The sequence below is a fragment of the Gavia stellata genome, chromosome 3 (assembly GCF_030936135.1).
Source record: "Gavia stellata isolate bGavSte3 chromosome 3, bGavSte3.hap2, whole genome shotgun sequence".
Taxonomy (NCBI): domain Eukaryota; kingdom Metazoa; phylum Chordata; class Aves; order Gaviiformes; family Gaviidae; genus Gavia; species Gavia stellata.
This window is the reverse complement of record NC_082596.1, coordinates 92,410,083-92,424,303: the sequence shown is the minus strand read 5'-3', so window position 1 is coordinate 92,424,303 and position 14,221 is coordinate 92,410,083. Positions and strand designations below refer to the sequence as shown.

The window sequence follows — 14,221 nt, the reverse complement described above, 5'->3', positions numbered from 1 at the left end:
CGAGAGGCACTGGGAGGGTGTGGAGGGTGGAGGCGGGATAAAACCGGGCTTTCACGCACAGGCAGGCCAGCAATAAAACCATCATGGGGAGGGGCAGCCACCCACCCCAGCCCCAGCAGCTCATGGCGGTGCTGGCCGTGGGGTGCGCCCCCGGCACAGGTCCCATGGTGCCCACCGGGCCCAGCCGGGGCTCAGGCATTGGGGTTGTTCTTCATGAGCTCCACGTCGGCGTCCACCATCTCCCTCACCAGCTCCTGCGAGGAGGGAGAGAGGCAGATGAGGCCCCCAGTGCAGGGGATGAATGGGCAGCACGTCAGTAGCACCCCGGAGGATGACGAGCCTCCCCGGCACCCCACAGCAGGACAAGGAGGGGACGAGGCTTTGCTGGGCTCTTCCCGCAGCAGCCCTGGCCCTGGCCCTGTCATGGGAGCAGCGGGACTCCCTGGAAACTGGCTTTATCAGGTCACAGCCTGCGTCTCTCTGCGCCAGCGCCCGCTCCTGCGCCAGCGCCCGCTCTTTTCCAAAATGTTGATACCTGCCAGGCCTTTTTCAGGACGGGTTGGCAGAGTCACCAGGTATGTCCCGCGCTGCCACGGTGGCTGCTGTCTTCAAAGCAAGAGCAGCAGCCCAGGGGTGTCACCGCAAATGGGATTTCTTGGTGCGCCTGAATCACCCCACAGAAAGTTCCCCCCCTTCTCCTCCCCATGGATTGCTTTTAGAGGACACGAACTCCCATCAGGTACAAAGCACACCAGAAAGGCCACTCACATCAAACGTGACTCTCGGCTTCCAGTTCAGCTTTTGTCTGGCTTTGGTACAGTCCCCTTGCAGAAAATCCTGCGGAAAAGAAGAGAGAGGTGCTGCGAGAAGTGTCCACCTTCCCCACCTCGATGGCTTCCCCGTTGCTCGCACTTCCCCGTGAGCCGAGCGCAGCCGGAGCCGCTGTCGGACTCTTCCGAGGACAAATTACTTCTCTTTAAGATGCAATTTTAGTGGAAGTTCATATGCCTATAAATCACCAGGAGGCAGCATCCTTTCACCAGGCTATTTCAGACCAAAAGAGTTATTCTTTGTTTTCATGTGCGCGCAGGGTTTGAACTCCAGTCTTACGGCTGTGTAATGGTGAACGTTTTATAAGAAGTTGTCATGTCTTAGTCATGCTATTGAATGAGCTGTTTCAAATTCTATTTTCCCCCATTTGTTTAAATAATGTAAATCACAGAGCAAACATGACAACTGTTCTCTTTCAAATAAAAATGTGATCACAGACAGATGATGCTGAAAGACTGTTATGAATATGGGTAACCACATGCAACAGTAGTAAACATCCAGCTTTTGAACGCCTACATCTTTTTTTCTGTAGTATTTTGAGCATCCACATGGAAAGAAAAGTCTTACTATCTCATAAATGAAAAGAAACTGCCTTGAAACCATTACAGAAACCAAGACTTTGGTCATATTCACCTTACTGTTCAAGTATTCCTAAAAGTGCTACCACACCAAAACAATCCCACAACCAGTCATCAAAAATAACGTAACAAAATTAAACAAAGAAAAAAGCTCCTTTGACTGCATTTCTAACTGAATGAAAAAAACTTGCTTTAAAATTCGAATACTGTGTTTAAATACTTAGCTTTTTCCATCGGTATGTGTTGATTTAATAAAATGTATCTTCTCTCCTCACAAGCTTTGTTTCTCTGTAGCAGTAAATACTAAAATTATACCTATCTAGGTTTAAAGAAAACCAAACAAAAACAACTTTGTTACAGAACAACAAGGCTAAGGCTGAATTCTACCCTTGCATTTGACTTGATGGTGGTAATACAGCAGGCTTTCCAGAAAAATGCATGGACTGCCTTTCTTCTCCCTCTTCCACTCTCTGGCCAGCGGTGGAGCTAACGAGCATTTTCTGGCTGTAGGTTTTTTAACTGTACTGCCCACACACTACATTTTTCAGATGCTATCTTTTGTGCATGTGTGGTTCAGGTCATGTTAACTTCCAAAATCACCTCATCCTGTGCAGTAAAATGTAGGAAATTCTTCTTCATAATTGTGCTCCAGAAAGCTAGACAGCTCGCTTCCAGGAGCAGAGGAAATCCACCAAAGGAAATATTGCACCGAAGAAGGGGATGTGGAACAAACACGTCTGCCGAGACTATTCCAGGCAGCGTTTTTACTAGTTCAGTCTTTAGGCTAAAAACATTTCAGCCTGCCTTCAGAAAACCGTAAACAGATGGATCAGAACAAAATGATATGAAAATAAAAAATGCTGTGATTTCCTTAAATTAGACTAAATGATTTCCTACTGCAGCCCTATAATGGGTTTTTAGAAACTGCAGCAGACATTTGAGGCCAAGTCATGCAAAACCGCATCAACTTGAGGGATCCCCTGGAGGGTCGTGTGAATATGGATTGCAAAATCTGGTTTGAAATGGAAAAGACACCCACTAACTTTGATAAAATTTGGATCAGACCCTAATGTGCTCATGGAGGTATGCCTTTTATCTGGAGTTTGGTTTAATTTACATTATATACCTGTCTATATATGTGCCTGGAAACAAGGAAATCCTTCTTAGAATAATAATTTCAGTATAAAAACAATTGCCTTTTATTCAGTCCTAATTCAAGCCATTAGCTAGAAGGGTTTTAATACCACCTAGTTTTAAGTCATAAAAGCCATATCATAAAACTTAGAGTTTCATTTTTATAAATGCTGTGTAAGTAATAATTTTACGTCCACAATCTTTATATTGAAAACATCCCTTGAAACCGAGCCTTATCTAGGATACTGGCTTCCCATTTTAAAAAAACGGACCGGGAAGAACAGAATGAATTGCCGTCGCCTGCTGTATGTAGCTGCATTCTGCTTTTGAACAGCTTGGGAGCAGTCTTTTAACTTTCTTGGACAAATGCTTTTTGTTAAAACAGTTTATCTAAAAAAATACTTTACCTAATTCCAGCCCTTCATTCAAAAACATAAACACTCAGCTGCTGAATAGGCCAAAATAAGGTTGGGGGGAGGTTGCAAATCAGTAAAAGTGAAGTTATTTGCAGTGCTGGATTATACATAGAGATAACAGAGACAACTAGTGTATTAAATCCATTTAAGTATATAAAAAAAAGTATTTTTCCTTTTGAAGTTGACATGCTTTAACAATGATGCAGTAAAGGTATTATGGCATAATCTGTGAGGGAAAAAAAAAAAGAGAAAAGAGATTTAATATATGTGATAATACAAATGCCCCAGCTGACTTAGGTTAAAAGATTTTCAATGGCTCTCCTGAAGAAGTTTGTGTACTTCTGAGAAACACTGCTTTGTAGGTAGATTTATTTGAAAATAGCATTACGGACAAAATGTCTCCTAGGCACTTTTTAAAAGGTTCTCTTACAGAAGTTACTAGGTACAGAGATCAAATGAAACCATAATATTAACACCATATTACATCTAAATTCAAGGTTTGATTGTATTCTTATTAGTCGAAGTTTCAACAGTGAATGGAAATGATGACTGGAACAAAGCTATTCCTGATTAAAGGATTGTATTGCAGTCATGTTTCCTGTATTTTTCTACAAGTAGCTCATAATATGAAAACAATAAGGTAATTACAATAAAATAAGAATATTAAAAAAAGCTTCTCTTGGAACAGAATGACTGCTTGTTTATATTATTCAAGTCTTTCACTGAAACCAGAGATGCATCTGTCAGGCTTCCAAAAGGAAAAAAAATCCACAAAAAAACCCCACAACCCAAAAAAACCACTGGCATGCTGATCATTAAAGTGTATTGATTTTTCAGTGTCAGGGCTTCACTTTCTGGAGGTACAACCAGCTCAGAAAGCAAAGAAAGAAGAGGTGGGGTTCCACTGGAGAAAACCTGGACTTTTTTGGGGGGGCTGTGGGTGTTCTTGAAACACAGCTGCTGCTGCTGCTGAATGTAAACTGCCCAGTATCCCTGTTCGTGATGGAAAGGCACCTGATGAAATGACACCACTTCATGTTTTGTATTCCTGCAGGGTAATGTTTTTTGTGGCGTTGTGCTTTACATACTGACAGGAAAACAAAGCCCTTTGACTCCGTGGAAACCCTGAGGATTTAGATACTGAGCTGAGAGTCTGCAAACCTGAAAACACTGATTAAGGCTTTCTGTTGTTTTTGCAGTACTCCGATCATGAACGTAAAATTAACTCTTTGCTTTTAGTTATCCATTTTGGGAGCAACAAGCCCTTATTTTCCATGCAAATACAGGTAACATAAGTGAATAGTAATGACAAGTTTTGCCTGCAAGCTAAGAGTTGGAAACAACATCCAGGTAAATATTTGAAGGGAAGGAAGTAGGAAAAAACAGCAGTCAAATTCTGTTGCCACTTAACATGAGAGTAAACTCTCCTATGGTTTTATATGCACCTCACTCTCATATGACTGCCAATCAGAGAAAAGAACGAGTTTATCCGATGTGAGTTTTTCTGTTTTATCTTTTTTGTAAATGAGGCTGTGTAACAGTGTGGAAAATACCCCATTATTACTTAATCTGATTTTATGATGATTCAGTTTTATTATCCAAATGCGCACACACAAAATACATACAGATAAGCAGAGAGAAATTTGTTATGCAATGCGGTAAGGCATTTTTAAATTTGGTTTTAAAACCATGAGACAAAAACGTAAAATATTTTAACATAAATATCACATTTCCCAAGCTCTTGTTCTGAGTGTCATCACAACTCCTATTTTGACTTGCGCGGTGATTGATCTGGTTTCACTGTGCAGTGTATCACTGTCTCATTCAATTAACTTTAACTGAAAATTTAAAACCTCAAGACAATGTGAGAAAAAGGAGATAGCGTGGTCTCAATGAAGGCCAAGGCTTCCTTTATTACTATAGCTCAGCTGATTCCCTTTAAAATGTGCCTTCACTGAAGCCAGCACCGAGTGCCAGCTTTTGCTTTCTTACACCAGAATAAAACTGAGATCAAGTCCTCAGTAAAACACCTGCGATGGAATTGTGCCCAGCTCCACTCGCTGCAGCGGAGACAAGGCTTTACCTCTAAAAATAAACAGACTTGATCTAAGCACACAACAGTTTTACTGCATCTGAAAAGCGGCCAGGGTTACGTTCACAATCAGCACAACCACTTGGAAGATGATTCGTTACATCAGAGCTCCCATAAGCAAAGAGCACAGACCCAGCTCGGTGGAAGCTCTGGCTTGCGTGTTTAATCTTGCACTCTTTTGCTCGAGAAGTTTTGTCAGGAAGGATTTCAAGAGTCTAGGGGCCAAAGTTTCCTGCAAAACCTGCTTGTGTTTTACTTTCCTTATTTCCTTCTTAAAACTGTCGCCTTTCAGCTTTAACTCATCCCATTAAAAGAAAAATTAATAAACAAACCTGCTTAATTATACAGCATTAGTTTGCAGTTTTGTGTTTTCACCATTATCATAGAATCATCGACTAGTTTGGGTTGGAAGGGACCTTTAAAGGTCACCTAGTCCAGCCCCCCTGCAGTGAGCAGGGGCATCTTCCACTACATCAGGTTGCTCAGAGCCCTGTCCAACCCAACCTTGAATGTCTCCAGGGATGGGGCATCTACCACCTCTCTGGGCAACGTGTTCCAGTGTTTCACCACCCTCATTGTAAAAAAATTTCTTCCTTATATCTAGTCTAAATCTACCCTCCTTTAGTTTAAATCCATTACCCCTTGTCCTATCGCAACAGGCCCTGCTAAAAAGTTGTACCTCAGTAATGTATATATATAAAAATTTATCTTATGAAACAGTCTCCCCTTTTGTGCACTTTTTGGAGCACTTTTCATAGCAATTTTTAATGAGGGTTTACGTAGCACATCTCAGTAGTATCTGCTGCAGCTCATTGCTCAAACAGCCTTGTTAAAGTGTTTGTTTCAAATAGTCAGGAGTCTGCATGCATCGCTCACTGGGCAATTCTTCTACCACCACTCTTACTCCCCTTTCCCTAGTGTTCTCCCGCACTTGCCACCAGGCCTGGGGATGTCGTATCTGAACCCAGATGCAACGGAGAGCAGTTTCTGTGACTTCAGCTAAGCTATTCCCTGTGCACTCTATTAAGAAAAGTAGTAAGATCTCACTAAATCAGAGCTGTAGAGCCTGTAAACCTTGCTGGTGCAAAATTCAATGCACAGTTCAGCTAAGCTCGGGTCAAACGCCAGAAGGAGTCACAGTAATAAGCGCTGCATCTGCTGTGCACTACTCTGTAAGTACTTCTGGAGATTCACGAGGCAGCGAGCACTGGCTTGATTTCTTTGCGAAGGGTAGTGTTTGTTGTAATATCTATAGTAACAGGGAAAAAAATCACTGTAATTATAAACCAAGAGACTCCTATCTCCACAGTAAATATGAGGAGACTGAAGATAAAACATATCAATGAGCAAAGCCGAAGCCTGATGAGGAACACAGTAAACATCTTTAGGAATTTAAGATGAGCTGTACAGTGTCGTCGCTCAGTTTTCATATTTTCTTTCCACTGTTCTTAGAAAAGCAAAGTTGTGGAGCAGTTAGGGTACCAAGGGAATAAAAGAATGCCAGTGAATTTGGTTCCTGATCTAAATTTATTTTAATGCAGCATGAACAGACTGCTTTCCACTCTTGGGTCAGCAGTCTTTTGCAGAAAGACAGTATTGTTTGCAAAGAACCACAGGAAAAGGAAAAAGGCAAAAGCAACCAATAGGCTGAAACTCACGTATAACTAAATGCCATTTAAAATAAAAGGCATAACGTTTTTTTCCCCTAGCATGTTTTCCTATGCAAATCCCCTCTCTATTCAGAAAGCTCCATTTTTACTAAAACCATGTCGAGGGGGAAGGGAAGGGGGAAGAATGACTTGAGGAAAGGGCTGATTCTGTGCGGCGCTGAGCCCTGCACGTCTGATGGACCTTGGCAGGCTATGAGTGCCGGGCATCTTTAGGGTAAGGTCTTATCGTGGGACTCCACTGTACTCCAGCAATAAGGTGTCAACACAAGCCGCACGATCAACAAAACCTGAGCACAGCCTTTGCTTTTCTGCCAGGAACCAGGGGTGTTAGAATAGCGGCTTTATCTTATCGGGTTGATAATCTTTAATTTGACCGGCTTCCAAAGGGTTAAGGCAAATGAACTCGGAGCAGCAATAAACATTAGGGCGATAATAACAGTAACGGAGCTCCTCTCCCTCATCCTCCCGTTCCCCTCCCTCCCCTGCGCCTTTTCCACTTCGCTGCTGCCTATCAGCCCAAACCGAAGCTGAAGCCAGACCTCTCTTTCAATGACAGGGGGTGATAAGAGACGCGAAGAAAACAGCAAGCTGTCTGGTCTGCTCAGGAAGTCGGGAACGGGTGGTATTGTCCATCAGCGGGGCCACGCGGCGGCCGGAGGCCGGGAACAATGCTCCGCTCCGGGGAAATGGGCTCACTCAGCGCCGGCCCTGGCAGCCCCACCGACACTGCTGATAAAACGGCGAAGCTGGGGGAGCCGGCCCCGGGTGCCTCGGGAGCCTCGTCGCCAGACCCTAATCGCTTGGACGGAGACAGTGCCCCAGTTAATTGACACGAGGCCGCAGCCCGCGCGTCCCCGGGAGGACAGCATGTGCAGACCTCAGCCATGGCGCAAGCGCCAGCGGGGTGCAGGCACAAGAGCCCCTCGCCGGGCTGAGCATTACTCAGATCTGTCCATTTGTCAAGTGAAGCCTGAGAAAATATCTTGGCCAGTGCCGTCCGTTGAGCCAGATAAAATTCCTCCTGAGTTCCAGCCTGATATCCCTGAAGCCAGTGCTGAATTTCGCTCGCTTTGGATCTGGAGCTGAGCTCGCTCATCAAGTGTAATTGTAACCTCAGCTCACAGCTCTGCAAAATGCCACAGAGGCTTCCGAATGGCGAGATCGTTTCTAGTTTACAGGAATGCCCCTGCTGAAAAAGCAAGGAACTTCTAGAGAAGATGAAGAAGATCAAACCCACTCTATTTGCCATGTACAGACTATAATTATGATAATTCAGGTTATTAGCACTGGACACGTAAACACTTTCTTTCTGATATGGCATACCCAGTCATCCAAATGCACACTTCACAGTTAAAAATCTTTGGCATGTTTGCTAAAATGCAAACTAATACTTAAATGCAATAAGTTATTATGAACCAAACTAAGCTTTTCCAACTCTTCTAACAAAATAGAATCGCTCTTTGCAAATGCTGGTTTAAGGTGGTATCACTCTCCTTGGCCGTCACTGCCCTGTAGCCTGGCTGCTGATAGGAAATGCTGTGTGAGCTGACCCTTGCATGCTTCAGACCAACTTGGGCATAAAGAGGTGTCTGAATAACCTGGATTTTGCATGACGTGGGTTAGAAGCATTTGTCCATTTTCTCTTTACAGCAGAAGTTTTGGGGAAGGTTGTATGCGAGCACGTTTCTTCAGGCTCCCTGGCCAGATGGTAGAGAGAATGCCCATGTGACACCTTCACATCACTAAAACCCAAGACCCTGTGAGGGTTGAACCTCTTTCATATGGGTAGAAATCAGCTGCAGTACAGGAAAAGGACAGGTTCCTTCTTTTTTCTCTGGTACCTCCAAGTCTTGCTTTTGTTCACTATTAAATGCGTTTGTTTCTTGCATCACCGCAGCCTAATCTCTACTCTGACAAAAAATTTGGGGAGGGAGAGTAAGATAATCATGTCTTCATCGTACATGGTTTTATTGCCACACATAGTATGTATCATTTAGGCAAGGGCATGGTACCTTTTAAAATTATTAAATGCAGTTCTCACAATTTTGTTAATCTACTCTGATTATTTTTCTCATCGCTCCCTACTCTTCACATTTTCTGCAAACATCAGGAAATCACTCTGTGAAGCTGTTTGATTTCAGCGGGGTTTATTGTGCAGTAACGGCGGCATTTCTTACTGGAAATGGAATATGGCCCCTAGGGTTAGCTGTCTTCACTGACATGTCAAGATGAATAGGAAAGCTGATAACCCCAGAAGTCCGTGCTGCAAGGCTACTTAGTTTCTTCTCTTCTTTCACTAAAAATACTTCATTTATAATAACTTATATTGGAAATGTTAATAGGTTTAGTTATCATTGCTAGTCAAATACCAAATGATAAGCAACAAACCAATAAACATTAGGACAGTGGTCTTGTATTCTACCTATAGATATTTATCTATCTACCTTTAGAGCATTAAGCAGCAATTTAATGAATGCAGTTCTATGATTAGGATGAATTCTTTATCTTGTACGGGATGCATTGTAGTGATTTTACTACCCCTATGGATATTCACATATCTGAAAAAAAACAAGGCATGTGTTATGTTAACATCAAAATTATATTAAAATTTTTTGAAGGGTGTGCTGTTATATTTGCCCTAGTAAAAATATTAATTTACTCAAAATGTCATTTTTTCATCTAAAGAGCATGTCATTGGAAAATTCTAACCCACCTGTAACAGCAATTGCTGTCTTTGCCCTGTGTTCAGTGCTCATCTCACTACTCTGAAGGCTTGGCTGTGACTCAGGCTAAGCAGGAGAGATGACATTCCCTTCCTTACCTGATATATCGATATACGAACCTCTGTCCCCCTGAAGTTTGTGGTAAGACTGGGAGGGGAAAGGACAGAGAGGGGATGGATACTTCTCTCTTCCTGTCTTCCTCCCTGCTATGGATTAACTAGTACAAAAGAGTTAGCATGGAGGATGGTTAGTCATTTCTCATTGTTTGAAAACCAGCTGTAAAATACTCCCTCCTTGCAGTATGGGGGATGAAGAAGGGAGCTGCCACTTCTCTGGACAAAGCAGTTACATACTCCCTTTAACTGCTGGCTGTTTTTTTCGAAGCAGCCTCCCTCTACACGGTCATAAACCTGACCTAATTTATGGGACGCATCACCTTCTCCCCAACCCATTCACTGCATTCCAATTTCTCACCAAAACCCCCACCTGATTTGAAAACCCTTTTCAGGACACAATATACAGAAAGAATTTAAGCTGTGAAAGGCTTAAAGGGAGCTCATGAGCTGAGGCTGTGTTACCCAAGGGAAAAAAAAAAAACAATTTCAAACACAGTATATGGAGGGGACTCAGGACGGGATACCATGGGGCTCCTGTCTACAAAAGTGAAGCTATCCTTGCCTGAACACCTCCAGTTACAAAGCAAGCAATGGTCCACAAAAGGGTTAAAATAAAACAAGGTAGGATAATTTCTGATTCTGAGTACGTCCCAAATGTATTCTCCAGTGAGCTTGATAGAGAAGGAAGTCCAAGCAGTGGCCTTTCACATGACATCATAAAAGCCTAATTTATCACCAGCCACCAAACATCTAGAAAATCATAACATCCTTTCAGGAAAACCATGTGCAAAATAATCAGATTTACTTTGATGAAAGCTTTAGTGCTTGAGTCCAAGTAGGACACTACAAAGAATAACCCTTTGCAGGTACTGGCATACAACAAAGCGGGTCACATTTAATGCTTCAAACTCACGCTTTATCCATTAAAAGGCTTATGCATTTCCTGCCCATAAACAAATGTATTTCTGTTCTGCATGTGTGTTCAACCAAGACTGCTAAGATAAAACGCTGGGCACTGGTAAGTCCAGGCAAGGTAGCCAGCTGAATATTTCCTTTACAGATGAAAAGCATGCTATTGTTGCAAATAAATGCACTGTGCTCCCCATCCCTTGTCTCAGTCCCTTGCAAGTGTGTTAGGCATGTGGGCTGAGTATTGCCACAGCATCTCCCAGCTTTTGAAAGGATAAAGTCCTCCCAGCACACTCAGCTGAGTGAGGAGGTGCATTCCACCTGACAACCTCCAAAACACTTTGCAAGAGACACTCCCCTCTGTCTATCCAAAGCTCTCACTGTTCTGGCTCTTCTGCATCATAATTTTTGGTGGCCCGTGTAACCTGACTGTCTTGATGGAAAAATACTGCTCAGCAAGCACTGTATCTCCGTAAAATCAATTGGTTTCACATTTGCAAATGACATCAAACAAGTCTGCTTTTTGTGTTGATTAGGTAGACAAAACAGACTGCAAAGCAATGAATGACTGACTATAAATATCAGCTAGGTGGGGTTCAAGACTTTTTTTTGTCTGTGATGTAAGTTGGTTGGTGTGTATTTAAGGACGCACAGATTCCAATAGCCATTCAGTTCACTGATCCTGCTGCTTAATAATCTGACCCTTAGGCTCCTGCTGGTCAATGGCCACAGGTTCTCCTGGTCTGACTGGAAAAATAACCGGATTTTCCACACCATTCTTGGTAGTTCGTTGTTGCATGTTGTCTGATCTTGGTTAATAAAAATAACTTCCTATTACATTTCCTGCACAGGAAAGCCTGGAAAAAAAAATAGTTTTTCCTACTCTATCTTTCGCTTTCTCTCAGAGCAGACATCCAACCCTCCATGAAATCTTTCAAGAAATCAATAAAATTAATACAACTATTTTATTTTGTTTTAAAGATCAGTATTTTGTTCTCTTCCATCCTTCCCTTTCCTTGGTATTTAATTTCTCTCACTTTCCTTGTTGTTTAAATCTTTCCTATGTTTTGGCTAGTTTATTTCCCTGGAAAATCCATTTATTTCTTTTTATTGTAACACTTTTCTCTTTCCTAATTTGATGTCTCTCCCAATCTCTCTCTTTCACTCAAGTTCTTCCCATTTCTCTTTTGAGCATCATTCTCCTGTTCCTCACAAACATCCTCTTAAACACGGCCTTACTTCCCCATCTCTCCTTCACCCTCAAAATACGTCACCTTACACTGACTTACTCTTCTCCTCATTTTTGCTATAGTGATATTCTCGCTTGAATATTTTTCCATTTTTTCCCAGGTATTCTCTAAGTATCCTCACAGACTTGTTCCTTTTTCTTTTCCAGTGGTACGCCATCACATACCAGTGCCAGCTTTCTCTTCACTCAGGTTCTGAATTTTGTGTAGAATATTGCAGGGTTTGGGAGACAATTTATATTACCACTAACACAGCAGAGGTTTGTCGACAGTGCTGAAACTGTGTTGAAATAAGCTTTAAAAAAGCAAAAAGATCTCCTAAAGCTTACAGTGCCAGTTTCAGTAGGGGTAAAAAGCCGATTAATTTACTGCTATTACTGTTCACAGTAGCTGCCTATAAAATACCACAGATTTGGCAGTGTGTTTGCCATATATACTTTAAAAACGTGCATAATATGCTCTGTTTCTCTCCAAAGCATCACCAAATGCAAATACCACTTCTTGAAATCTGTCCTCTCAATGACCTTCTTCTCTTAAACACTTTCAATTAAACAAGAAAGGAATTTTTGATCTGTTACCAAGAAATTCTTCATTATTTCACCCTGCAGCAGTCAAATATGAAAGAGCATTACAGAAGGAAAACAGTTAGCATTTTCTAATGGTCCTGCCCTACTTACCAGACCTCCTTTAGTTCCACAATTAAAAAGCAAGAAAACTACTCGGACATACACAGCAGTAGGCATGGGCTCTGAGTACTCCAATGCTTTTACCTGCGTAAAGTTTAAAATGCAAGATGTCTCATCCATCACTTGATTCCTTTACAAGGAAAGTGTCTCTTGAGACCATTCACACAGGAATCATCTATTGCCAAGTTATGATATGAAAGACAGAGCTGTTCCTCAGACAAGCAATCCTATTTTTCATTCACGTTTTGGCAGGACAGAGACGCCAGGTAAGGGTCCCATCATACATTGCACAAACACAGAAATAGCAGCCCTTTCTCTGAAAATCTGTCAAAGTCAAATATCACCTGCTGGAATATTCTGTTAGAATTAATCTACAGCTCACATCTCTTTTCCAGTGCAGGTCACCAATAAACCTTATGGCTTGGTTTACTTTGTTTGGTGTATTCCAACGTCATGGATAATACGTATAAACACATAAAGCCAGGAATGACAGAATTGTCATGTTTCTACGGAGAATCTAAAAAGCATCTGAAGAAAGCTAGATAAACATCTTGGCAGCTTCATTCCACTTGTAACCTGAGCAAGACTTCAACTAGATGTAATACCATTTAGACAGAATAGAACTGCTTCACAGCAGCACTACAATGACTAGGAAGGACCACCAGAGAAGGAAGATACAGATTTTATATAATTAAGCAATAGTAATGACATTAAAATGGCAAGAAAGCACGGTCATCCCTATTTTACAAAGCTGGGAGGCAGGATGATTTAGGGACTTGAACAACACCTTGGAATGAGAGGGAGGAGCAAGAAGAGAACCCAGCCTGTATCCCACCACTTCCCTCTGATATATAGCTTACTACAGATAAAACAGCTGAAGCATTCACGTCACAGCGCACCTGGCATAATTTGCCTTGAATAAGTCCTTGCCATTGATTTGTAGCGAGCAGCCCCCCAGCAGCAAACTGCTCCAAGGATGAGTGGACATATGCAGCAGGTGGCTTATTTAACCACACATTTCTTGTTTGTCTAAAGTTTCACTTCTCTTTCTGCCCCTGGATTTTCTTTTATAGCTTCTTTCACATAAAAATCAAATACTCACCCTAGTAATATTAAAAAATTATCATCACTTGCTCAACTTCTCCCCCTCAGGCTCCTATTATTGACTTGGGAGTAACAGAACTCATGAGTTTATTGGTTTGTCTTCTGTGCTCTAAAGACTTAATTTTCATCTTTTCAAAGATTTTCTTTACATATAAAAGGTCAGAGCAAAAACTTAGTATGTCAAAAATATTGTTCAATTTGTGTAATCACAGGATCCCAGAACTTTCTGCTTTATGAAAACAACAACAAAAAAGGATAACATGGTATTAATTACAGGACTGCAAAGGTTGGCAACAGAGAACAAACAGAAATTTATTTCACTTCACTGTCATTCAGGCAGGGATTCACTCTGTCATTTGCACGGAAGGACACTGCAGTGCACTGATGCTGCAGCCTACAGTAGAATGCTTTCCTTTTCCCCTGATTTCATTTTCACTCCAAAAGACAGCAGACTTCATCAAAACTTTTTAGAAGTGCATCATCCCATGCATTTTTTTAAAAAAAGAAATATGAAAGCTGCTCAACATTTTATAAACTTTTGCCAAGGTATCCACAAATTAATAATTAAATCTCCACTTACTATTAGAAAAGTATCAGAAAAGACTTCACATTCTGATGACGTACTACTACTACCTGTTCAACAGTGCTACCCACAACATCTCACTGCAGTCGCACACAACTGAAGCATGAAACAACCAAAAGCTTTAGTAACCAG

At 41.8% G+C, this 14,221-nt stretch overlaps 1 protein-coding gene across 1 annotated transcript in view; it reads right to left on the bottom strand.

The window, feature by feature from the left end:
• Positions 1-14,221, bottom strand: part of GMDS (GDP-mannose 4,6-dehydratase) — a 444,874-nt gene continuing 430,653 nt past the window's right edge. The window contains exons 10-11 of the mRNA XM_059815329.1: positions 769-837; positions 1-254 (exon numbers count right to left, since the gene is read on the bottom strand). Of these exons, the coding sequence (XP_059671312.1) occupies positions 192-254; positions 769-837 (132 nt within the window). The 3' untranslated portion in view covers positions 1-191. The remainder of the gene's footprint in view (positions 255-768; positions 838-14,221) is intronic.